This window comes from Phyllostomus hastatus, unplaced genomic scaffold, assembly GCF_019186645.2.
Source record: "Phyllostomus hastatus isolate PE091 unplaced genomic scaffold, TTU_PhHast_1.1 phas_scaffold_93, whole genome shotgun sequence".
Taxonomy (NCBI): domain Eukaryota; kingdom Metazoa; phylum Chordata; class Mammalia; order Chiroptera; family Phyllostomidae; genus Phyllostomus; species Phyllostomus hastatus.
The window spans coordinates 29,829,881-29,857,613 of record NW_025334042.1 but is presented as its reverse complement, the minus strand read 5'-3'; the positions used below and the strand labels follow the sequence as shown (position 1 = coordinate 29,857,613).

The 27,733-nt window shown below is 38.1% G+C and overlaps 1 protein-coding gene and 1 long non-coding RNA gene across 14 annotated transcripts in view; both read right to left on the bottom strand.

Annotated features, from left to right (window-relative positions):
* Nucleotides 1–5,113, bottom strand: part of KIF21A (kinesin family member 21A) — a 137,294-nt gene extending 132,181 nt beyond the window's left edge. For 4 of the 13 annotated variants that reach the window (XM_045829082.1, XM_045829083.1, XM_045829091.1 and 1 more), the window contains exon 1: nucleotides 4,454–5,113. In XM_045829082.1, coding sequence (XP_045685038.1) covers nucleotides 4,454–4,497 — 44 coding nt within the window. In that variant the 5' untranslated portion in view covers nucleotides 4,498–5,113. The remainder of the gene's footprint in view (nucleotides 1–4,453) is intronic. The other 9 variants (XM_045829093.1, XM_045829085.1, XM_045829086.1 and 6 more) reach the window with 5 other exon arrangements.
* Nucleotides 43–2,576, bottom strand: LOC123812410. The gene is made up of 2 exons (XR_006784601.1): nucleotides 2,447–2,576; nucleotides 43–276 (listed from the first exon to the last, which is right to left on the bottom strand). It is a non-coding gene; the product is annotated as an uncharacterized LOC123812410 (long non-coding RNA).
* Nucleotides 5,114–27,733: the final 22,620 nt, after the last annotated feature.

The following is a 27,733-nucleotide window of genomic DNA, read 5'->3' as shown; positions in this document are numbered from 1 at the left end:
AAAATATTGGTATAATTTTGATTCATTCACATTGGACGGCTATTATTGTGTTGGCTGTTGCCATTTTTTTATTTGACAATCTAAGGGAAACGAGGTCAGAACCCCCAACTAAGTAGTCCGATGTTGCACGCTTTAAACATTCTTGTGGCTCCTAATGTGCATGCTGTGTGGCACACACCACTTGAAAATCGCTGACATAGACAATAACATGAAAACCAATGGTTATTCCTGTATCTCCATTTTCATTCAGCTGTTACATTTTGTAAGCTAAAGTTCCTGTAAAGGGAAAGAAAGAAAGAAAGTCTCAAATATTATTCCAGCATTATGACAGGGAAAGGAAATACAACAGTCTCATAATGTCTTAGATTTAGAATCGGCTACCATATGGAGCCCATAATTAGTAACTTTCTACACCTATGCACTAGGTGGGAAAAAATATTGCTACTAAATCAAATCTTATATATACGTGTGTGTGTATGTGGGGTGCATGTGTGTATAACCACTCTAAAAACAGACACCTAATGTTTTTGTATTTTCTTGATCTGAGGGTGAAGTTAGTCTGTAATAGAATGGCTTTTATTTTATGTTTTTTCTTCACATATTTTAAATTATAGAGCAGCATTATCCAATAGAAATGCAATACGAGCAACATTATATTTAATTTTAAAAATTTCTGGTAGTGCCCTGACCACAAAACAAAAGGCTACCAGTTCCATTCCCAGTCAGGGCACGCACCTGGGTTGTGGGTTCCATCCCCAGCCATGGTGCAGACAAGAGGCTACCTCTTTCACATCAATGTTTCTCTCCCTCAGTTTCTCCTTCCCTTGCCCTCTCTTTGAAAATAAGTAAATAAAATTTTATTTTTTAATTTCTGGTAACCACATTTTTAAAAAGGAAAATTAAATATATTAAATTAATTTTATTAACATTTTATTTAACCCAACATATTAAACTATCACTTTAATATATAATCATTACAAAGATCATTGATATGTTTACATTCATTTTTTTCATACTTTTTCATAAGTCTTTGAGATTCAATGCATATATTACACTTACCACACACGTCAATTAGGACACTAACTGTACCGGAAATACTTTATCAGTATTTAGATTTCATAAACTTAACAGTTAAAAAGTAGATCCACATAATAAGTTGTCCCAAGCATACATAAAATTTTTCCAAAAACTGAATCAAAGGCCAATTTTTATAGTCCTTTAAAATTTAGTAGCATTGATCATCACTCCAGAGGGGTCAGGTAGTGCAGCTGTCACCCGAATCCATAACCACCACACCTCAGATATATACTCTGCCAAAAGGCATTTTCAAATACTGAATAAAAAATGTCCTCCCTAAATGAGAAAGTTTCTGTTTAACTTCTTTTCCTCAAAGTTTTATGTGACCCATGAACTTATTTTGAGAAAACCTCAAATAGAGTCATCAGCTTTGACATAATAGTAATTCCATCTAATAAAACACAAGAACCTCTAGGACATTTTTGCTCATTTACATAAGTAGAGTCAACTCTCTATTTATTACCTGTTATTACATTATACATTGAAGAAGAAAAACAGGTCAGATGCCCTGCTGATTTGTCTATTTGTTGATGAACAACAAATTTGTTGATGCCCTGCTGATGAAGTTATCGCAAACTGGAGGGTAGGATGAGAGGGCACTGGGAAGGTTCAAGACTGAGGAAATACTTTAGCATTAAGTTCAGGTCCTCTCTTTCTGAGCTCTGTCTTTTCTAGCAAAATCTAGGTATGAATCATCTGTCAAAGCCATTCATTTGTAGCTGAACTAGTACAGAACCAGGAAGAGGCAACTGACTTTACCTCGAAGTAAAGCTTTGCAAAGCATGTTTCGCCTCTAACCTCTGTAAGGCTTAATGGTTAACAATCAGGGTTAGAGGCAGGCAGTTTGGGTTGGAACTCTTGTTCTGCCACTTGCTATCGGTTTAACTTTGAGCAGGTTACTTCATCTTTCTGTGTCTCATTTGTAAAATGGCCTTAATAATAATGGGACCAGATCTAAGTCAAAGATTGCTATGGGGGAATAAATGAGATTTCACAGGCCATAACATATCTTAACACACAGCACTGATCCTGGCACATGGTACGTACCCAACAATCATTGCTATTTTTTAACTCAGAAATCTGGATAATGGAGATGAGGATAAATGCTTAACAAATATTTGTTGTAAATAAAAATATATGTCCAAGCACTTGATAAATACCAAAGTGCTATATAAACTATTTTCATCTTATGTAAAATTAGTTTAGAAAGTGGATCTACTCAATGTATTTCATGAAGAAAAACACAGATCTTCACGATGTGGCTTACTAAATTGTTAAATTTTTATAAAGCCTTTACCCAACAATCATACCTACACCATTCACTTAAATAGTACTCATATGCATATCAAAACCAACATAAGTTATTTACCTGTCAACCTCACTTTAGGGTGACCCATGGCTCTGCTCTCCTCTACTGCAAAGCAGCATCAGATTTAACAGCACGGCCAATAAATTGCCCTGTGATGTTCCAGGGGTGTCCAACCTTTTGGTGTCTCTGGGCCACATTGGAAGAAGAGTTGTCTTGGGCCACACATTAAACACACAAACACTGATGAAAAATGATGAGCAAAAAAGAATAGGTTTTAAATAAATTTACGATTTTGTATTGGGCCACATTGCATTCAGAGCCATTTTGTGCTGCAGGCAGCCCATGGAGCTGCGGGTTGGACACCCCTGTGAGAGTATTTACAGATAAAAATCTTATTTTTAAACATTTTATTTCTTTATTTTTAGACAGAGGGGAAGGGAGGGAGAGAAACATCAATGTGTGGTTGCCTCTTGTGTGCCCTGCACTGGGGGAACCTGGCCTGCAACCCAGGCACGTGCACTGACTGGGAATCAAACCTGCAACCCTTCGGTTCCTAGGCCGGTGCTTAATCCACTGAGCCACACCAGCCAGGGCCAGATAAAAATCTTAAATCTCTAAAAATGGTTTCTCTCACAGCCAAATTTTCTGTTTCCATTACCATTTCATGTTCCTTCATCACATTCCTTGACTAGATCAGCTAACGAACAAAGCTGCTCCTTACTGGACTTCCAATTTCCTTTCCCTTCGTCTGCCATCATTTATAAGCATTAAAAGACCAAAGGAGACACAGTAGCAATAAACAGGAGAAACAAACGAATCCAACAATTAGATAAGTAGCCCCAGAATAACCAAGGCCAAATTAAAACTTCAAAAGCTTTATAACAGGTGATTCTAAACAGTCATAAAACTGTCACTTCCAAAGGTGGTTATTTCCTGGTCCGTACAGGGCATGCAAAAAACTTTAAAATTACTTTTATTCTTTAAAGTGATAAAAATACAAAGTATATCTAAAACTGCCATTTCTATGCCTAACCAAGATTGTCACTAAAATAACAGAAATGCTGACATCATAGGATTTGCAAAATAACTTCCCAGAAAGACGACAAGAGTAGAGGATTTTAAAAAATAAATGCTTGATAAAGATTATTTTTATAACTCTTAAAGTATATATAAGGAGACATGGATTCACAGTAGTAGCCTATCCGAGCTGTGAAAGCAACGCACTTATTCCACCATGAATGCTTCATTAATATTTCAGGGATGATGTTGCAATTTTCCATGAGCAACTGTCAGCGCTTTGCTTCTTGACATGTATCAAAGCGATTTAAACTACATTCAATACTCATGTATCTGCCATTGACCAAAATGCAATTCTGAGGTATCCAGTATTTCCAAATTCACCCCCAGGCACGTGTAATTTTATATTGGATCCACCCTGCACGCATTTTAACCCTTCGGACCGACCCATCGCCAGTGATTTTGTCTTCAATATAATTCCCATTCCAACCCCTTCGAAGCCAGATGTGTCTCCTCCACCCACACGCCGGTGCCATTGTCCTCTCCGCGGTGATGCTTAAGGAGGCTCTCACTGGCACAGACCTGTATCTAGAACCTGCGGGTGGAAGCGCTGTCAGGCTGATGCTTTGTCTCCTGCCTCGAAAGGCCGGGGTTGCTTGTACACGTATGACACTCTCTACCTAAAAACAGCGCCGCAGTCCAGCAGCCGGGGTGCTCCTCCAGGCAAACGCGGACCGGCAGTCGCCCAAGGCAGCCCAAGCTGAGACCACTGTGCCACGGGTGCGGGACCCGGAGGGGTCAGGGCGCCTGGGGCACCCGGCGCCGCGCAGCCGCTGGCCACCTGCAAACGCCGACAGCGGGTGGACTGCCGGGGTCTCCGCCGCGAGCGCCAGGCCAGCGGGCACCCGCTGCCTCGGTTTCCACAGCCGCCGCCCGCCCGCCCGCCCGCCGGACCGCCCCTCAGGTCTCCTCGCCCCGGCGGCCGGCGCCCCGGGCCAGAGCGGGTCCCCGCCGCGCCCGCCGTCCGCCCACCGCCGCGTCCGTCCTCACCTGACAGCCACCCGCACCGAGCTCTCGTCCGGGGCGCCCCACATCCTGGTGGCGGGCGACAGCCGAGCCCCTGGGCCTCCGCACCGCAGAGCTGAGGCGCCGCCGGAGCCGCGGCGCTGGGGCGCGGGAGGCTACAGCGGCAGGGGGCGGCCGGCTCACCTCCGCGGCGCTCCAGCCATGTTAGGCGACTGAATGGAAAGGTGGCGGCGGCGCCGGTGCTGGCGCTGGGGAGGAGGTGACTCCCTCCGGCGGGCGCCGCCCCTTTTTCCCCTCTCACCCCCGCCCCCTCCGGGATCTGGGGCGGCGACCAGGCGTGCCTGACTGGCGAGCGCGGCGGCGGAGGAGCCCGCAGGCTGCCCGCGGCCTCCAGACGGCGGTGTCCGTGTGCCCTGCCCCCTTTGCCCGGGACTCCGCCCTCCCGCGGCCGGCCCGAGACTCCACGTCCTCCTGGGCGCTCGGGGCTGCGGGCCCCGCACTGCGTCAGCCGCGGCCGCGGGCCCGGCCCCCCTCGCCTGCCCGCGGCGGGGCGCTGCCTGGCGCTGCCGGGCGTGGAGGCGCGCGGGGGAGGGCCACCGGCCTGCGCGCCCTCCCAGGCTCTCCGGGGACAACGCTGCAGCGGACGCTCGCCCGGTCGCCTGAGTCTCTGCTAAAATCAAAGCGTGTGCACCAACGCAGCGCCAAGAATCGGCCAGCTGCCGCTCGGATTTGGCTTTGTTTCCACTCTTAGCTTTATTGTCCTCTCTCGGGCCTGGACTTTGACCCCCTTCCCCAGCCCCCCGGGTGAACGCCAGCCCTCCCGGGAATCAGCCACTCCGGTTAAACTGGCTCCCGGCTTTGGCTGCTGTCTCTGTTCTGCAGCCCATCGCCCCTTGACCAGCTCGCGTGGGATATGGGAATGATTTACCCTTGAGACTCTTGAATGCGTTTCTGTTAAATCATTTGTGCACTGGTAAATGAACTGTACCCTGGTAATGCCAAGTGTTCCAAGAACTGAATATCCACCGAGACCTGCTGTATAGTAAATCCTTCCAAACTGACTTTCCTTGCCTTCTGGCCTTCAAAAACCTCCTCTCAACCCCGGGATCCCATCAACATTGACCCATTGTGGTTTCTGCTTGTGGCTATTGTGCTTCCACATGCCTCGAGATAACGCTGTGGAAACAGCCTTTATTAGCTTTACCACAGAGTATCTTTTGTGGAATGCCCATACAATTTCCCTGAATAAACATGTAGGGACGCATGAAACAGTAGAATAGATTAAATGTCACCATCTAAATAAAGGCACGGCCCCAAGTACCTACAATAGAAAATCCCATGCCTAATATCCTACCCAGCAGAAATACAGCAGCAAGGGTAGAAGGAGGCAGCACACTTTGGGACAAACAGGAGATGTTTAATGATCTTAGGGAATGCCTATGGGATGTTTAATTATAGATAAGTTTAACCTTACTCTGTCTCTTGACCTTGATACCTCTGAGTCTTAACATGTACACAACCGGGAAGTAAAGAGACCAGTGATGGTGAATATCCTTTCATAGAACATTATCGGTAGCAAAGCTCTCCTCTGGCTGTCTTTCCGGAGAGCACCTCCTCCCCTCAGTATTTGTCTATCAACCAATCTGAGCTCTGGTTCCTTCTGTCCTCACAGTCACCCCCCCCCCATCTGGATGGCTCTGGACTGGACACTTTGCTTCTTGGAATGATAAAAGATACAACAGAGGCTAATAAAGCCAAGCACATTTAGCAAGAAAACTAAAGAGGTGTGTATAATTAGGACCTTTTATTTTTTTTAAAGTTTCATTTAAAGTAGCATTAGTACATAAATATGTCAATAGGAGCTGTTAAGTACAAATGCCACCCACCAGAAGCCAGGCAGGTGACTTGAGTGAGTGAAGTGGGCAGGGCAAGGACAGTTGCAGAACAGGGAACACAGGCCCTTCCAAAGGCAGGGGCCATCCCCAGCTCTGGACTGCTGGAATGCAGGCCCTCTGCCGCCAAGCTTTTTGTTTGCTTGTATGTTTGCTCCTTCTCAAGAATCAGAGACAAAGCAGACCTTTATGTGAAAACTCAGTTTTTTAAACATCAACCACGAATTCAGTGCTACACTTACATAGCATCCAAAACAATCAAAATATGTCTTGGGCCAACCTCAGTCCCAAGCACCAGGCTGAAACTTCTGACCAAAGTGCTAGCACCAGTATAGCTGTGTCTTTGAGTACAGGTTACACAAGGGGTCAGGAAGAGATAGTGTAAAAATTCAGATTCTCATTGATGACGGAGTCAGTAATTTTCTTCCAAATCTCAAAATTTGTAAATTAATGATCTATTTTGTATTTACTTAAAATTCCTTTATAGCTGCTATAATCCTCTTCCTTATGACTCATCTAATTATCTTTTTTTATCCTCACCCAAGGACATTTTTTTCTCATTGCCTTTTAGAGATAGAGGGAGAGGGGGTTTGAGAGAGAGGGGAAGTGAGGGAGAAAGAGAGGGAGAGAAACATCGATGTGAGCGAGAAACATGGATTGGTTGCCTTTCTTATGTGCTGAAACCCCACAACCAAGGCACATGACCTGACTGGGAATCAAACTGGTGACCTTTCGCTTTAAGGGAAAATGCCCAACTGAGCCACACCAGCCAGGGCTCATCTAATAATGATCTTAAGTTGAAGGAAACTCCAAGAAAAGAGTTCTTATCACAAAAGTAGTTTAAATCCTATTCCAATTATTCCTGCAATAAATATGTAATAAGTGAGTGCTATTATGCAGACAGTGCTGGACACTAGATATGAAGAGGATTGACTGTCAGTTTCTACAAGGGACTTACAGTCTAGTTCAGGGAGAAAAATTTGAAAATCTATGATTGCAGTATTAGAATTTATGACAAGAGTATGATGAATTCCATCTGGCAGGGTGAGGAATTCTTCAGGTATAGACCATTCAGGATGATCTCCCTGAGTCTACTCTTACTTGTACGCTGAGTCAGGGTGATCCTTTAAAACATAATTCATTTATGTCGTTCTCCTGTCTGAAACCTCCTAAACGCTACCTAACAGAAATAGAATAAACTCTTCTAGACTTTAAGGCCCTTCACATTCTGGCTTCTCCAAGTTCTAATCTTATCTTTTGCCACTCTAAATTTTAATCACTCTTTTTGGTGAAACTGCCCTCCTTTCTATTCCTTAAACATAAAGTTATTTTCTGTCTCAGGACATTTGAACTAGCTATTGCTCTACCTGGTTAGCTCCTTTTGATGTGTTAGGTATCAGCTTAAATGCTGTCTCCTTGGAGAGACCTCTCCTATTCAATCTAAATTAGTGACCCCACATGATTTGCATGGCCCAGTGAAAAATTGAAAATGCACTGGCTTGTTAGAAAAGCAGTATTTAAATGCTGTTAAAGATAGTGACCTATAAAGCTTTTATTTTTTTCTTCTGAGCTCTCTTGCTCAACTTGTCACAGTGTTTTCTTAATTTACTATTTAATGTAATTTCCCATAAAGAAAAATTAAAATTATAATTATTAGCATGATTTTACCATTCATCTTTACATTGTGCGATGTCAGTTTTAAGATATATGGAAGAGCATTTAATTCATATGTGCAATTATCAAAATTATATAATTCCTATTACATAGTTCATAAACACATGGGAATTTCATTTTTAACTGAACCATAGAAAAATTGTACAAAAGTAACTCAGTTGTTTTTATTTCACTTGTTGATACACCTACATTCAACTAACACTTTCAACCTTTGGCTCACCGGTGCATCAGGAAGAGCTGAAAAGAAGAGAAACTACCTTTCCTTGTCTTTGTTTTTGTTTTTGGTTTGTTTTTTTTTTTGCGTCATCGTTTTCAGTCAGTAGTTGGCAGCTATAGAGAAGTAATTAATGAGTAAGAAAGAATAAGATAGACTTCTTTGTTAACTGTGTTTCTTAAAATGCCTGTTTTGAGTGAAACATGGCTTCTCAAGTTGTCAGCATCCCTGCTTGGTCAGTTGTAGACATGACACATTTACCCAGGGCCTGCACTGTTTTTGAATCTCACTTAACTTGTACACATTGTGGGTCAACCTTGAATTCTGTTCTCAGAGGACATCGAGAAAGCTCTATGAGAATAGTGTGACTAAGAACAGAGGACATGCGTATCACAAATGTGTCCTCTGCTCACCCACAGGCTCCAGTGTTTTATCAGACCTGCCTTACAAAACACAAAGCTAGAGATAAAAATGCTGAGGATTTCAAGGCAATGGTAGCAGAGTATTAAACCAAGAGTAAGGCCCTCTAAGCACAGAGCATTGGGTGACTACTGACAACACACCCACTATAGTCCCAGTTACTTGCTATCCCGTCACCATTTTAATTCTTCGTAGCCCTATCACTAGGTGATATCCTCTTGTATTTTGTTTATTGTTTGCTTTCCTTCGCTTGAATGTGAGTTCCAAGATTGCAGGGATCTTTTTTGTTTTTTTCACTAATGTATCTGTAGATTCCACAACAGTGTCTGACACACAGTATGCATCATTAAATATTAGCTGAATGACTATGTGATTCTGGGCAAGATATGAGAACTAAATCTCAGTTCTTACATGTAAGTAAAGTATTTTCTACTTTATACAGTTGTTTTGAGATTGAAAGAACTTTGCTTATCAAAAGTTAATCACAGCACTAACTCACAATAAGTGCACAATAAAATGAACTGATGTTATTATAAACATCTTTGTAAATACAAAGTGTTTTAAAAGAAAACAGTTACTCATGCCATAGCTGCACCTGTCTAAGGTACATTTGAAAAAAAAAAAAAGATACATTCAAGCACACCCTACACAGGCAGCCAAAAAAGAAGCTACCTCCCCAGTTTTTCCCTCTAGGCCATCTACCCTGTGCTTTTACTGCTCTCCACATTCTAATCAGTCATTAAAAGTTATTTAACTCTTCCTTTTTGCTGCTAGCAAAAAAGATTAAAAGAAAAAGTTCTGACTATAACTCCATATGCAAACAAGTGGCTCTGGAAGAGCATGCCTAGACAAACATCTCAGAAATCTTTTTGAAGAAAAATCATTAGGAAACTAAACTTTAATACCTCCATCAGAAATATCAATTTTCCTTCAGTGATTTTTTGTGTGTTTTATACATTTCCCCTCATTAATAACAATGGCAAGTATGTTTAGAGTTCTTCCACCATGCCAGTGCACTATGCTAATTAACATGCATTATTTCAATTCACTCGTTCTCTCAATGACTCTAGAAGGTGGATACAATTACTATTATCCTTTTACGTATGAAGAAACAGAACCCTTTCCAATAACCTCTGTTTGTTACAATCATTTCTCTATTTTATGCCCAACTCAAAAATTACCTCTTTCTTGAAACTTTTCCTGATTTCAGATGTGTCATTTTTTTCTTCTGCCAAATCTCTGTTGCATTTCATTTATGTCTTTGTTATAGTTGTAAGTATCCCTTTTTAACTCCTCAACTAGATTATAAATTCCTGAAAAGCAGAATTTGTGGAAAACACAGGAGTGCAGTCAGTACTTATTTGTTGACAAAATCAGTGATTCCCAGAAGAGCCTGCTATGCTTAGATTTCAGCACAAAGCAAACTTTCATTATAAATGTTCTGCTGCCCACTGGTGATTGCTCTCAGAGAGACTGTTTCTGGACCAAAGTGTCTGTAAAAGGTGGCCTTCCAGCAGGAAGGAAACCAGAGCATCTGAGAGTCTGTAAACCAGCACATATAAGCAAGGTTCCTAAAATTCTGTAGACGGGAGGTGTTTTGTAAGTCTAGCCCATCCTTGTCATTTTACAGATAAGGAAACAGAGTGGCCACCTCCCTCTGATCCCCGCGGCGCGGGCGCGCGCGTGCGCACGTATTTACACCCGCAGTCAGTGGCACAGCTAAATTGAAATCTATGCGTCGTGACTCCCTGTTCTCAGAGTCCTCTTTGTTCCTCACTGTTAATTTCACAAAACATTTTGTTTTTGGTTTTTAGAAAATCTCAGCCGAAGGCAAGCAAGCAGTTTGTTAACTCTTGCAGATTTTTTTAATGACTGAGAACATTCCTAGAAAAAAAACCTTTTAACTATATATACATTTTCTTCACATGTTCTCATTCATGGTTATTTTGAACATAGGTGAGATTTATTTCTGGGTGGAAACTTAGGGTTTGAGAAATTTTCATTTTTCCTTCTTTGTAACTTTTTATATTGCTTGAAAATTTTAAAATAATGTAAGTTGCCTTTACAGAAACAATCAAATTCTTCTAAGGGAAAAATGGCAAGTAGCTATAACTCCTCTTTATTAAGAATAAACAATTAAATAAAAGTTAAATTTCATTTTTCATACTTAAAATCAGAGTATGAAATAAAAAATTGCACATAAGGTCTTAGACCTGAGTTCCAAACCTAAGGGAAATTCCAAGAATAAAGACCTTCTTGCCCTGAGTTTGCAGCATATGTGTATTGCTCACAGCTTTATTACCCCAAGTACTGGCCCAGTTAATTGCATTCAAATGCAAATTACAGCTATTAAGTCATGCCTGTCTTGAGCCAAAGGCTTGAGCCAAGTTTGTAAGAAGAGCGTTTCTTTTCCTAACTGTGCAGGACTGAACTTGATAAGCAGTTTTGGAGAGTCATTCATTAGAACCTCATTCTTTCTGTGTGTGTGTGTTTTTTTTGTCTGTTTTTGAGGGGAAAATGTTATACAACTGAATTGCTAAAAATTATTTTATTAGTTATTTTAATCTAGAATAATTCACCATTTACTACCCCTCCTCTTTTATTTATTATTTATCAATACCACCATTCTTTTATCATACCTGTTGACTGAAATTCTTGCCTTCACTTTCAGTTTCTAATTTTTTTTCCTGTTCCTCCATATGCTTATTTGTCAAATTCTGATGGTTCTTGATACCCTGAAGCAAAAAAATTAATAAAGCTCTGGATTTTTCATTTTTATTCCAAAAAAACTATAGCAATTAAAAATATGAAGTTAATTTTATTAAACAGTGTCACCCCAATAAATTCAATAAAAAGGAAAATATGAAGTTAACTATAATTTAGAATAACATGAGAACTATTTCACCAACTTCTGCAATGTACATATGCTTAGATTTACCTACCCCACCAAAAAAGCTACAGTAAATGAGAGGGTACAAAGCCCTAACATCTAGATCCCTAATTTTCCTTATTAGAAAATACCTATGTGGTGAAATCAGTACTTTTTAAGCAAAAACACACAGCTTATGTTTCTATGATAGTTTACCTAAATAAGTATACAGTTTATCTCTCATTTATATGATCTGATCTGAGAACACTTATTTCACAGTAAATTCCTTCAAGAAAAGCTTCCTGAACAAGAGAAACTGGTGACATTTGTATTAATTTTATGATCCCAAGTCATGCCTTCAATTTTTGTAGAAATGCAAAGGGAAAAACCATTTCTGATAGAAAAATTATTGTTAAACTCATTTTTAATATACATATCTCTCAAAATGACTATTTTTTAAATATTTTATTTATTTATTTTCAGAGAGAGAGGAAAGGAGGGAGAAAGAGGGAGAGAAACATGGATTTGTGAGAGAAACATTGACCAGTTGCCTCTTGTCTCTTGCCTCTTAACCTACAATCCAGGCATATGCACTGATAGGGAATCAAACCAGCAACCTTTTAGTTCACAGACCAGAAATCAATCTACTGAGCCACACCAGTCAGGGTTCAGAATGACTATTTAAATGACTTCTTTCCACTATGACTTTGACAACAAAGGTAAAAACAGAGTTATGGCCCTGGCTGATGTAGCTCAGTGAATTGAGTGTGGGCCGAGAACCAAAAGGTCATCAGTTTGATTCCCAGTCAGGGCACAGGCCTGGGTTGCAGGACAGGTCCCTAGTGGGAGCCATGTGAGAGACAACCACACATGATGTTTCTCTTCCTCTCTTTCTCCTTCCCTTCCCCTCTCTCTAAAAATAAATTAAAAAAAAAAAACAGAGATATGAGCACAGCAAGATGCCCTTGTGTAGTGAATTACCAACAAGACAATAATAGCAACACCTTAACACACCTTTCTTATACACACACCACAGAAGAGAAGGTGTGTTCTGATACTAATGAGAAATGCAGTCCAAAGGGTCTTTAAACAACTTTTTTAAGATTTTATTTATTTATTTTTAGAGAGCAAGGAAGGTAAAGAAAAAGAGAGAGAGAGAAATACCGATCGGTTGCCTCTTGCATGTCCCAACTAGGGGCCTGGCCCACAACCTATGCATGTGCCCTGACCGTGAATCTAACCAGTGACCTTTCAGTTTGTGGGGAAGACGCCCAAACCAGTGAGCTACACTAGGGTCATCCATAGAGTCTTGAAAGCAGAAGAGTTTAGATTGATCAAGTAGACTATAGGACACCATTTAAACTTTGTAAATAAAAGAGTAATAAGCCAATGGCAGTATTTTAAAATATGTAAAATAAAATAAATTTTTAAAGGATTACAAGTCTGATCCAATCAAATCTGTGAGATAAATTGGGCAGACCCAGTCAGACAGCCAGATCATGCTAATTTAGTTATCACATGGTAAGGGCCTAGAGCGGGCATCTCAATAGACTATGGTGAAAATGTAGAAGTAGGACTTATAAATAAATGAAAGACAGTTTTAAGAAAGATTTAACAGGATGTGGCAATATGGGGAAAAAATAGGGCATGAAGGCATTAATATTCCTGTCATTGAAGATGTTCAGGCAGAGGCTAGAGACCCACTGGATAAAGACACCATCAAAAAAATGCAAGCAATACATGGGGAGAACCAGGAGGAGAGGTGAACTAAAGGGTTGCAGAGGCTTTTTCCTATAAGGGATTACACATTTACAAAGTGGTTTTTAAAAATATGCCTAAATCCAAGTAATTGAGAGAGAATGTTACTAGCTGAAATAGGCAAGCTGGGTGAAAGGAAGGGAGAGCTCATTTTGTAGAAAAAAAATTGAACAGCAGAAGGAGAACTTGGGTTGCAGCAATGTGAAAAAATACAGGTAGAGACTGTCAAGGGTGGTTAGATCATGACCATCAAGGCACTGGAAGAACCAAAGGGATGAGAGATGAATAATTAATGGAGCTCTCAGATCGACATAGCTCATTGTAACCATAGGGAATAGTTTTAGTAGGACGGGGTAGGGGAAAGCTAGGTGTCCAGGGAATGAACAATTGTTGTGGGAAGGCAAGTGGACCGTTGACTCCTTGAGGAGTTCTTTTTAAAAAAATTATTATTATTTTATTGTTGTTCAATTACAGTTGTCTGCATTTTCAGGAACTAATATAAATGAGTTCTTAATGAATGGTCAAAAAGGGTCATTAGATCAGTTCAACAAGTGTTTTAGTGCCTCAATGACACCTAATTCAAAGCTACTTTCATCAGCTTATCTCCATGCTACCTACTGTTTCTTTGGCCAAACTCTACCCAACCTTGAAAATGTTCTTAGATTTTTCTTTGTGCTCTAACACCTACATTAGACAAAGGACACCTTTGTCTTTCAAGACCTTGACACTTTTGAAGTTTATTGGCCATTTATTTTAGAGAATGTTCCTCAGTTGAATATGTCTGAGGTTTTCTCAAGATTTGACTGAGCTTATGCATTTCTGGCAAGAATCCCATTGAAGTGATGTGCCTGTCTCCATGCGTGATGTCAGGAGGTACATGATGCCAATTTCTCTTGTTACCAGATTTGTAGTCAGATCAGGCTACCCTAACAAAATACCGTAGACTAGGTATCTTAAACAGCAGAAATTTATGTTTCTATAAGTCTGGAGGTTAGAAGTCCCAGATAGAGGTCTGGCAGGGTTGGTTCCTCGTGCGAACTCTCTTCGGCTTTAGCTTCGAGATGACTGCCTACCTTCTGTGTCCTCACATGGTAGACAGTAAACTCTGTTGTCTCTTCTTAGCGCTAATTCTCTCAGGTCAAGGCCCTTATAACCTCATTCAATCGTAATTACTTTAGTAAGGACACTATCTCCAATACAGTCACTTTGGGGTTAGGATTCAACATATGGATTTGGGTGGGACAAAATTCAGTTCGAAGCACCAGTGATATTAACTCTGATGGCATGTGATTGAGGTGCTGTCTGCTAGGTTCCTCCAAAATTATTATTTTGTCTTTGTAATGAATAAATATCTTATGGGAAGATGCATTGACAGTATGATCATCTTCTTTCTTATACATTTATCCACTAATTTTAGCATCTGTCAGTGGTTTTTTGCCTACAATAATTATTACTGGGATTGTTGCCTCATATTGATTTTCTATTTCCATCATTCCTTCTATGTTTATTCACTGGAATTCTACTTAAGCAATAGCTGTCCTTTCTCCCTGATTTATTTATTTCTTCCATTATTTATTTACATCAGATTGGGTTCACGGATATTTATTTTATTCTGTGGGTTATATGTCATTAGGAAAAGCATTTAAAATAAGGAGGGAGGGAGGGAAGAAAGGAAGAAGGGCAATGCTGGTTTTTCCTCAGTGACTTTTTACTGACTGGCACCACAAATCACTGTTACTAATATCTCATACATTATAAACTATAGGTATTACCTATTAGAAGCAGTCTATTAAAAATTAGTTGTAGTTAACAAGAGTACATACAACTCATAAAATTTTTGAAGTGCTTACATATTTTGATTTTGATTTAATATTAAAATATAAAGAGATAAATTACATATTTATACAACATAAATCAAAACTATTAACTCAAACTTCAAGAGATTTTCAAAATTGCCCTGGCTAGTGTGGCTCAGTGGATTGAGTGTTGGCTTTTGAACCAAACAAAGTATTGCTGGTTCAATTCCCAGTCTAGGTCCCAACTATGGGGGCACACGAGAGGCAACCACACATTGTTTCTCTTCCTTTCTCCCTCCCTTCCCCTTTCTAAAAATAAATAAATAAAATCTTAAAAAAAATAAATTGCCAAAACTGTTACATTTTCTTCCCAAATAGTACCTCTGACTCTAGCCTATCTTCTCTTCAATTCATCTCACACATCAGTGTCTGAGCACCAGAACAGCTGTCAAATTATCTGCAAGGTCTTTTTAGATAATTAAGATTTCTGTATTTCAACGCAGCAATCTTACTTCTGGGAACATATCTGAAGGATCCCAAAACTCTAATTTGAAAGAACATTAGCACCCTATATTCATTGCAGCATTATTTACAATTGCCAAGATATGGAAGCAGCCCAAGTGTCCATCAGTATATGAGAGGATAAAACAACTATGTGACATTTACACAATGTAATATTACTTGGCTGTAAAAATAGAAGACAGTTTTACCCTTTGCGAGAGTATTGATGGACCTGGAGAACATTATGCTAAGTGAAATAAGCCAGTCAGAGAACAACAAATACCATATGATTTCACTTACATGTAAAATGTAATGAACAAACTGAACTAACAAGCAAAATAGAGACAGACTCATAGATAGAGAGCAGGATGACAGCTAAGGGAGTGGAGGGTGGAGGAGGTGGAGGAATTGGGCAAAAAGAAAAAAGGACTCACGGACATCAGCGTGTGATTGTGAGGGCGGGTGGGATATAAGGGGACTAAATGGTAATGGAAAAAAATACAATTAAAGAAGATTTTAGAAACATTTATCTGAGATTTGTTTAAATAACTATTGAATTTATGAAATTAAAATATTAATAGTGTCATGTACATTTTCTAAGGAAAACACTTTCAAAGACAATGTTTTCTATACTTCTTTTAATCTGTTAAGAATTCCACAGAATAGTTTGGCTTCCAAATTAAAATCAAATAATAGTTTGATATTTATGTTTCTGAGATACTCTATTTGCCATCTCCATATCTGAAGATTTCCATGTCCTTTTCAGAATTCCTCTAACCTCATAACAGTTTAAGCTTCCTGTTCAAACTTATTTCAAATTAGATCACATGCATAATCCTTGTTCTTCATCAAATCCATGTCTTAATATATTGCTTTTTTCTTTCCCATTTAGCTGAAAACTTCACTCACCTGATTGTAACCTTCAACAAGGCATGAATCATTTTTCTTGTCCACTGCTTTGTGCTGTCCACCATGGTACAATGACACAAAGTAGATGCTCAATAAATACTGACTGAATAAAAGATGAATGAATAGTAATTTCTTCAAGTCCAAATGTTAACTAACATGAACTTTAGTCAAAGAAACACTAGCTGCTCTTTATGGAATACAGCTTAATCATTTAAGTTGCAGCACCTTTCACTGCACATGCAGGGCATACAGTGGGCCTGTGTGTTTTATTGTGCTACTGCTGTTTTATAGGAGGAAGAAGAGCTCAGGACAAAATGCAAAGGGGAGATGGGGTATTTCATTATACCAAATATCTACCATATTCTAGACTAAGAGTTTAGACTTAGAAGCAAATGCTAAATATAAATAAAATTTTATGCATTTGCACAGAAAAGAGTACTAATGTGAACTATAATGCATTATTATTTTTTGTTGTTTCTCACACCTTTTTACACCCTTCATTAATGCATATCTGATGCTTTTCTTTGGCAACATCATACACTAATAATAACATTTTATAATTATTTTAATTTCTTAATTAATCTAAGTACTAAATTATTTTGTTTTGTTTTTACTGATGGGTGAAGTGCTTTAAAAAATGCCATGTCTTTATAGTCCCACCTCCCATGTGGGACCCCAAGCCCAAGGTGAAGGCCAAGGCCAGGGTGGCAGTGCCCAGTACCATATATATGAGGGCCCTATTGTTGTCCGCAGAGTGTGGTATATACAGCATGTGCCGGAGGAATAAACTTTGAGGGGGGATCCAGTTGGTAACTGAATGACAGTGGCTACAATGCTCCTTTCTATTCCAGCCATAATGGGCACTGCATTCCATTTCTGCCGGAAAGTGGAGCCAGGTAGTATGGCCAAACCCAATGGGATGGTATGGCCTACACTGGACCAACTGCTGTGAGCACACTGAAGTGTCACAGCTTCTGCTTTCTTATGGGCTAGTCTCAGAGTGGCAGGTGATGATAGCATCTCCAGTCTGTACAAGTGTCAAAAGGACTTTCATTCTTGCCTTTGAAACTCAGCCCTAAAGGTTGTTTGGGACAGAAAGCATGATCAATGGGTAACCTACTGCCCTGTAATAGTGGCTGTTATAGACCAAATGTTTGTCTCCTCAAAATTCATATGTTGAAGCCCTAGCACCCAATGTGATAATATACAGAGATGGGGCCTACAGAGATAATTAGGTGAGGTCATGGTGGTGGGCCCTGGATGATGGGATTAATGCTCTTATAAGGAGAGACACCAGAAAGCTTCTCTTTCTTCCAGTGTGTACAAGGAAGAGGTCAGGTGAGCACACACAGCAAGAAGGTAGCCATCTGCAAGCAAGGAAGAGAGTTCTCACTAGGCACCCGAATTGGCTGGCACCTTGGTCTTGGACTTAACCAACTACCAAAACTATGAGAAATGAATTTCTGTTGTCTAAACCTTCTAATCTATGGCATTTTGTTTTGGCAGCCACGCTAAGAGAGTGACCTTCATGACACACTGAGCAGCTGAACTACCACCCTCCCTTCTCAAGCTGCTTTTCAATGGTGCACATGTCTTTCTCCATCACGCCCCATGGTCAGGTTCCATATGCAGGCCAAAACCTAAAGCCCATAAAGAGTTGATCAGATTATCTATTCTGTTCCCCAACTCCCCCTTAAAAAAAGACATTATCTGGGCAAGAGGGTAAATTTGGGGCAATGAGCATACAAGTGCACAAGACTGGACAATAATCAAATTCCAAATTGTTCATGTGAAGATGCCCACCCACTTGGGGAAACAAACAAACAAACAAACAGGAAAACCCTCCATTACTTCATATACACCAAAAAATTTCTTGGATGTTAAATATCTACGTATAAGAACAAAAACTATGTATATATTAGAAGAAAATGTAAAATATTACATAAATCAAAAACCATGAAGGAAAAGCTTGGTAGACTTAAGTACATAAAAATTTTAAACTGCAACAAAAAAAGAAAGATTGAACATAAAAAGATAAGTAACAATTAAAGAAAAATCCTTCTATGTTTACTACAAAGGATTGTCAGTCAGAACATGACATGAAGCTTCATGTACATGAAGCTCCTAACATTCAGTATGAAAACACAAAACAAATTTCACAAAATGAGCAAAGGATTTAAACTGATCATTGAGAAGAGATAATACCCCCAAAAGAAAAGAAAAGAAAAGAAGAGAAAAGAAAGAAAAAAGAAAACAAAGAGGAAAATGCTCAATTTTACATTTTACTAATAATTACAAAAGTACAAAATCAATATAGCATTGTTTATTCTTCAGGTTGTTCATAGTAATGACGACATTCTCACAGAATCTCAGTACCAGCAAAGGCTTGGTGCTCTTGTATACTTCTTGTAATGTGCCAAGAACTCTTCTCACTGCTTTACATGCATTAAATCATTTAATCCTCACAGTTGCCCTGTGGGTAGGTACTATATTGTCAGCTGAATTTTCCAGTTGAACTAAAGGTCATGGTTTAGTGACTTATCTTTATACCGAGGTCCCACAGCTATTATTACAATAAGATGCAAAGTAAGCATTGTATACTATTTGATACCATTCTTTCTGTATAGTGTTTCTTCATAAACTTTGTCCATTTTTAGTGGATTATTTGTTCTTTTATTGAATTTTAAGTCTCCTTTGTATGTTAAGAACCATTTTTTCTCAGCTTGTTATATTGTAAATATTTTTTATTTTCTTATTAATTTTCTTATGACTTTTTTGTTGTACAGAAGTTTAAGATGATTTTTTAAAGATTTCATGTATTTATTTTTAGAGAGGGAAGGGAGGGAGATAGAGAGAGAGAGAGAAACATCAATGTGCAGTTGCTGGGGGTCATGGCCTGCAACCCAGGCATGTGCCCTGACTGGGAATCGAAACTGAGACACATAAGATGATTTTGTAGATAAATTTATCAGTCTTTTTTCTTATGAAGTTTGATAAGTTCTTTAAAAAATTTTTCTCTAAGTGTTTTTTCTACACTTCAAATTTTGAAAAGTCTAATATTATTGGCTGTTCTTTTCTTGATTCAATTATAAAAACTACTGCACACAATTCTTTAAAAACTTATTTATATATATTGCCTAGAATCATGGCATGTCCTTAAACCCATTGAATGAATATTGAATAAACTTATATTTGAATTTTACATGTCTAAATAATTATTTTCTTTGTTCAAAGTTTAAAATCAAAATTGATTTAGCACATCGCACTAGTAAATATAGTCATTGCAAAATGAAGTTGTAAGCATAATAAATTCTATATAACTCTTGCCATTTTAGTAACAAGGTTGAAAGGTTTTCTTTTAAAAAAAATTATTGGCAGGACAGTAGTTGCTTCCTGAGGGGACCAGAGGTAACAACAGACATTCGAGCCTTTGTGTTTGGAAAGAACCCTTTTGTTCAGTCCAGAAGCCCCAAAGGTTCCCAGGCACCAGTTAAAAGAGGTGTTTCCCAACTGAGTGACACCTGAATACATGTCATTCACAGCAAAAGAAGACTTTTAATGTGTTCAGGCAGGAGATTAAATAGAGAGCCTTTTCAGAAATGAACAGCCATGCCTTCATTTTGGAGTTCAATCAATTTCACCTGTTACCAGAACTCTAAAACTCTGTTTTGTTCTCTGTTCCAAGCCATATCTGCAACAATTGCGGTAAGAATAATTAAAGCCAATCATTGTTCTATATTCTTGATCATATATCTAAACTCCTAGAATGACTTACAAATACATATAGTTTGAATTTTGATGATTAATAATGACATTTTGAGCTGCCTAGAAAGTTAGTGATTACTTCTCAGAGTTCTGCACTGAAAAGTAAATAAATACACTAAAGGCATAGCATTATAAAAATTAATGGTAATAAGACACAAATGAAACTGTAAAAGCACTCTGCATAAGAATATACAATTAAGAACTAAATAATACTAAAACTTTAAAAATTGTTATGAAAATAAGTATAGAATAGAATGCAGAAGTTGAACTGGATCTAAGCTGATGCTTTATAATTTTTTTTTAAATTCAAGAGCACTTTATGGAAAGGATAGAATGTGGGGCATATAAAAGGATACTTGAGATATGTACATGCAGAAAAACACAAGGGGAAACTTCAGCCCATAATATAATCAACAAACACAAAGTGCTCTTTTCTGTGTGTGTTTGGAAGAGAGGAGGATTGACTGGGCATTATAACAAGATATCAGTACTTCAAGGGTGCTTGTTGGACAGAGCTGTCCAGGCTGGCAGGAAACAATGGTTACTCACGGCGGAAAACGAGATCAGAACCTGAGCGGCCTGACCCACATTGGATGGCATCTGGGAGGACAAATCTGATTATGTCACACTCATGTTTGAACTTCTTTCATAATCCCTCACTGTCTAAAAATAAAGTCCAAAACTCATGACAAAGTCCGATGAGGCCTTTTATATTATGGACACAAGTTACCTTCCAATTCTATTCATATTCCCATCCAAAGAAAGTCCGCACCCCAGCCATGCCAAATTTGTCCCATGCTATGTTCTTTCATTTCTCCACATCTTTTCTGCGTGGTTTGTATGTGTTTCTCCTCAACTAACCATCCTGCAAACTTGTGTTCATCAAATCAAACCTTAATGGCTCCTCTTACAAGGTTTTTGCTATTCTCCTAGAGAACATTTCTTCTATTATTTTGTGGTGTTTTTATTCTGGTAATAACTACTTGTTATAATTTCTCCTTTCCCTCTGCTTGAGCTATTGAAACTCAGAGACCATGTCATCATATTCACAAGATTAGTTACACAGCCTTAGTCACAAGATTAGTCACCTGACATAGTTACCGTTTTGATAGTGTGGTTATGGTGAGAACATTAAAGCTCTACTCTTATAGCAACTTTTATAAAGATTGATCTTTGAAAGGTATACAAAAGTTGTGATTATTTTTTTCTAATATTGTAATGTGAAAATTGTTAAAGAATATTGAATCATGCTATAAAATGCAAGAAAATAGTGAAACTTATTAAAGGTCCAAATCACAGACAGTAAGTAAACTATTATTTTAAAATATGTAGTTGAAGAAGCTCACAGGATAGGAGCTTAAGGGACTGTATAAGGAATTGCTAAGAATAGCTAGGATGTGCTAATGAGTACAGAAGTAGCATATAAAACATCCATAAACTCATAATATACATGAAACTTCAAATAAATGATCTTTAAGACATTCCAAAAACAGAAGGAATTAATAGAAAATACGGTAGTGTAGTATTTCTACTTGTAACCTTCTCTAAGTGTGTTAACCTAATCCATCTCTTTTCTCTGGTTTCACATGGTTTTAACATGATTTATTTAACTTTGACTGGAACAACTTAGTCTTGCCTGAGTCTTTCTGTTCCATGAGACACAGGGGTCTTTTCAGACCCCTGGGAGAGCCGCCCTGGTAGTATACTTGGAGGCTATCATTTCACCAAGGTACTTCCCCATGCAACAAATACTACCAGGCTCTATAGGCATCTTTGAAATTACATGCCTCAGGAAAAGTGCATAAATGGAAGATTAAATGACATGCTAAGAAGATGATGTTTTCAATCAAGAACAAAGCATTTATGCTAGTTAAATAATCATAAAACATTTAAAATAAAAATCATGGTTGAGGAAATAATTTTCCTGTTAAACACTAAGAGCTGTGAGCCCTACTGAAAATAATCAAGGGAGAGGTGTTACAGTGGAGTTGGGGAAAACCTAACCTTGGAGGCAGGGCCAGAACTGCAATCTGGCGTCTGTCAATTCCTAGATGATTTACTTGGGTTGCTTAACTTTTCTGAGTTTTGGTTTTCTCATGAGTGAGAAAAAAAAACTAAGGTATTTTGTAGATGTAATTAACATTTACAATCACTTGACTTTAAGAATATTAGCCTTGATTATGTGTGTAGGCCTCATCCAAGCCATCGAAGGCCTTGATATTGAAAACCAAGGTTTCCCTGAAAAGAAAGAATTCTACCTCAAGACAAAAATCCTGCCTGAGTGTCCAGCCTTCTTCTTCTGGCCTGCTCTACAAGTTTCAGATTGGCCAGTCCCCATAATTGTGTAAGCCAATTTCTTAAAATCTATCTATCTATCTATCTATCTATCTATCTATCTATCTATCTATCTATCTACTTATCTATCTATCATCTATTTCCTATTAGTCTGATTCTCTGGAGAATCCTAACTGATACACCTTTCCTGTTTCTATGACACAGAAATAGGAAAGTATTTCAAAAACTTCAAAGTGCTGTACCAATTTAAGGTATTATCTATCATCCCTAATATATCTCCAATTGATGAATAACAAATGTATTATGTTTCTGTAAAATCCTTCTTGTCAAAGGACACTGTAAATAATAGTTTGAACAGAAATGCCAGTTTTCAAAACAGAGACTGTGGAGAAGATTTGAATGATGCTTGTAAACCTTTTAATTATTTATCCTGTGAATCTTAATTTAATAACAAAGATGTAAAGTGGAAGAAAAATAGTGCCATTCTTTATTTCTCTTCACTGTTCAATATAATTGAGTAAATCATCTATTTTGATTTCTGACAGAAAGCTTTACTGACATTACTTATTTAATCTAAAAATACACAGAACCTTCCCTCTAACCACCAAATCCTCCTTTCTTTTCTTTGTTTTGTCTTCCTATGAAATTTGTCATTTTGTTTAGTCCAGACTAGACAAGCAGTGAGCGCTTCACCTAGGTGAGTATGCCTTCAAATAAAAGCTCAGCTGTGGGTTCTACTCTTCGTCCTGCTGAGTTTACCATGAATGAGTTACTCAGATCTCTTCTTCCCTCAGTTGGTAATCTGGCTGATCAACAATTTAGTATTGTTAACCAAGCAAATCATCTTTGCAACATGTGTCTCCCATCATCACTTCTCCACTTTCCCTAAGCCTCATATCAGAATTAATCTTATTACTTGAGAGATACAGCTCATTTTGGATTACAAACAACCTTGTTGTAAGATTTGGTTCAAACATTTGTTTTACTCCAAAAATTAAACTTACTTTCAAAGGGCAAAGTTTGACAAACAGTAAACTTTCATTTTATTTCATTTTTTATTTTATTGTTGTTCAATTACAGTTGTCCCAATTCATCCCCCATTGCTGTCCCCTGCCCCACACCCCCCACTTCCTTAGTCAATCCCCACCCTGTTGTTCATGTCCATGGGTCCTTCATACATGTTCCTTAAAATGTAATTTATAATTGGAAGACTGATCTCAAATGAGTATTTCTAAAATTATTTGTAGCAATGGTCTCAATAGATCAAGTAATTGAACTTGATATCAGTGATTGTGTGAAAAAGAAAAATGTGTATTGAAATGTTTATATTCTGATAGGGTCGTTTAAGAAAAATCAGCCTTATAACCATACCTCATTACTCACTATTTTAAAAAGAATACAGATTCTTTTTATATATTCCAGAGGTTGTCTGTGTATAATAAACAATAGTTCATCTGTTAGGCTTGCTTATGAATGTAACAGAAAATAATCAAAGAAAATCATGTTCAGACCAAATATTGAATACTGCTTGAATGAACTTGCACAGCTATACTTAAAGTTGAATTTTCTTCTCTAGTCTTTATAAACAGTCATTAACTTGGAGTTATCATAAAAGCACTATCTACTTTGCTGGGAGCAATAACACAAATAATTGGTTCCACAATTCTTTTCTATCTTTGCTTTTGGTCCTTGATTCTCAATATTCTATAAATTATCAAGCCTGTTAGTATGTCATCTCAAAAAATTTTTTTTCATTGTCATGCTTTTCCATACAATAGATTCTTTTAAGTAGTCCTGATATGCCTTGAAAATCTTGTAGCAAACAGGAATATTTTCTTATTTTAATCTCTAAAAATTTTTAAAAAAACACCCTTTGGCTAAATCCTAATCTTTCTTAATTATGTATTTTTAACACTGTAAAAACTGATAAAATGTATTGAGATGCACCTCAATCCATCTCTTTTTTTAAAGTAGGATTTCTTTGTTTCTTTTTTTTTACTTTAAATCCACCTCTTTATTTTCTTATGCATCATATTCTCTGTATCTTTTCTCCAAATACCTCAAAGGCTCCAATTAAAAATATAAAGATAGCAACAAGAATTGGTATGCCTGGATAATTTCACCTAGATATAGCAGGATTTTGTTGGTTTGTCTTTGTTTTATTTTGCTTTTACCTGTTGCTTAACATCTGCAGTTTCTGATTATGTATGCATTGTTAGATTTAAGCTCGATGAGGACAGAGGCATGTTCTTCCTTGCATCCCATGAATCCCAGCAACCCCACCCAGAGCTCTGTAAATATCTGAATGAGAGAATGAAATGAAGAGAAAGAATGTGTCATTTTTTGGTCAAAGCTTGTTTTGATTCTAGAAAGCCTGGAAGGTTCTGAAGGCCTAGAATTCATAAACTACACCTACCTTCTTTCACTGCCTCTTCTGTATAATTAACAGGATATCTCTAGAGCCACAGATTACTTTAAGGTCCTTCTCTTTCCTCGTTAAATGTGCTCCTGGAGGGCTTCAGGGTACTGATGAAAAGGATGGGGTTCTAGAGTTGATAAACCAGAGTTTGAACCCAGCTCTGTCGTTCATTACAAGTGTGACCTTGTAATGAATCTCTCCTGAAGTTCAATTTCCTCAGCTGTAAAATGGGGATGATAATGATCCCTAGTCCAGAAGCTTATAGGGTTGATTAAATGAGATAATTCACCTAAAACATTTAGTGCTGCTTGGCACCAAAGGAGACTCATGATGAATGCTACGCATTATCATTTTTCCTACTACCATAATTGCATTTCTACTAAACTATAAGCTCCATGAGAGCAGTAGTCATTATATTTTAAGCTTTGTACCTCCAGTACCTATCACAATATTTGGTGAGTGTTTGTGGAACTGAACTATGTTTATGATCTACACAGAGAATTGTACAGGATACATGTTCTTTATTTTTCCTAATTTCTTGGAGGTGTGTCGGAAAGAAATGGTATATTTGGCCTATAAATTACAAAGGCTGATTGCCTGATCGATAGTTCTAAACTGAAAATTAAATGCTGAACTCTTTAAAGGTGAGAGAAGTTGGATTATAACTTAAAAGTGAGAGCAAAAGCTAAGCAAGAATATGCTTGCGTGTGTATAATCTGCTTTTCCTTGCATTTGTTTCTTGGTTTTACAAGCAACACAGGAAGGGAGAGTGGGTAATGCCAGAGAAACGTGAAGTTTATTTACTTCATTTCATCCTATTTTTTATATTAAGGGACTATTCCAGTTGGCTTTGTAGTAATGCAATTTCCCCCACCCACATACACAATTTTGGCAATTCTTCGGCTACAGCTAAATGCCCATCTTTCCACATTACTTGAAAGAAGTTTCAAGAAGGTCTCCTTAAGGAAACTCACTATGTAAATGGCATGATGATAAGTATCATAAGATCACCAGGGTCCCTCTCATTGATTGTGAATTCCTTGCTAAGTAACCTTTATCTGCACAACTGCAGGGTTTACACAGCACAAATCCTGCCATAGAAAATGCCATAAGTGGGCATAGATAGTGATAGTTTTCATTCTCAATACACTGGAATGTTGATTTTTCCAAATTCTTCATACAGATTAACAAAATGACTTTGAATTTCATACACAGTCCACTTTCAGTACTCCTCTCAGCTGTCAGCTCAGAGCTCAACTGATAAAGTGATTCCACTAGACTAAGGTGGGGCTTATGAAAACATTACATCATTTTGTACACAACGAGTGGAGGGATTTCACATAGTAACTCCACGAGCAGCTTGTCCAGTGAACATTTCAATGACTCAAATGGTAATGATTCTACCATTGCTTGAGAAAATGTTTTGTAAGCTACTCATCTTGCTCTTAGGAAACATAGACATACTGAGTCTCCGAGCTGCTCAAAACATTGAGATCACCAAATCCAACCTCCTTGGTTTTGAAATGTATCCAAGATCTAGTAGGTGGAACAATTGGAACTAAAACCCAGGTGTCCCATTCTTTTTATTACCTGACACCGATTCCTAATTATTTAAGGTAAACATAAGTAATTTTATTTAAGACCACTTTTCTGTAGTATAATTAAGGATGTATATTCTAGGCAACTTTTCTCATACCAGAAAACTATTCAACTTTATGTTTATGTTTTTTATATCATAGTGTCTATTCAGTTTTTTAAATATGTTCATAAAACATTTAGAATTTCTTTTGAAGAAATTATCATGTGGTAAGACATTACATTTAAGTTTTTAAAAATACTAAAACTAAATGAAATTTGTGCCACTGAATGAAATGTCAGTTACTCATTTCAGGAATGTAGCTTTAGACCCAATTTAAAGCTAAGACTTAGGTATAAAATATGTACACTGCCATGGCTGGTGTGTCTCAGTGAACTGAGCACTGGCCTGAGAACCAAAAGGCTGCTACTTCAATTCCCAGGTAGGACACATGCCTGGGTTGCAGGCCAGATTGCCAGTTGGGAGTATGCAAGAGGCAACCAATCTATGTTTCTCCACCAATCTATGTTTCTCTTACACATCAATGTTCCTCTCCCTCTCTTTCTCCCTCCCCCTCTCTCTAAAAAATAAATAAAAATTTTAAAACATTAAAACAACTACATATGTACACTGACAAATGTCTTTAAATATCATGGAAAACTGTTTCATTGTACAGCAAACTAGCCAACTTATCCTTTGCCAATAACTACACCAATAATGAAAATATAATTTTTTTAAAAGATTTTATTTATTTATTTTTAGAGAGGGAAGGGAGGGAGAAAGAGAAAGAGAGAAACATCAATGTGCGGTTGCTGGGGGCTGCGGCCTGCAACCCAGGCATGTGCCCTAACTGGGAATCGAACCTGCGACATTTTGGTTCGCAGCCCAAGCTCAATCCACTGAGCTATGCCAGCCAGGGCTGAAAATAATTTGAAATTATAATTTCACTTTTCTTAAACAGTTTGTGGAGTTTTAACCATTAAATGAGTTACTATATTATAGCTTAAAATTGTTCATTGTTCTCCAATGTTGGAGTCCAACATTTTGTATGTGATTACCAGGGCATTGAATTTGGGAAGGTCACATGCCCTTAACTGCTTTAGGGAGCACAGCCTCCAAAATGACTGATTCTCTTGGAGTTCTCCAGAGTTCTTCACTTGTGAACAGCATCTGAACACTTAACCCAAGAGACAAAATCTCATTGGCTGAAGTTTCT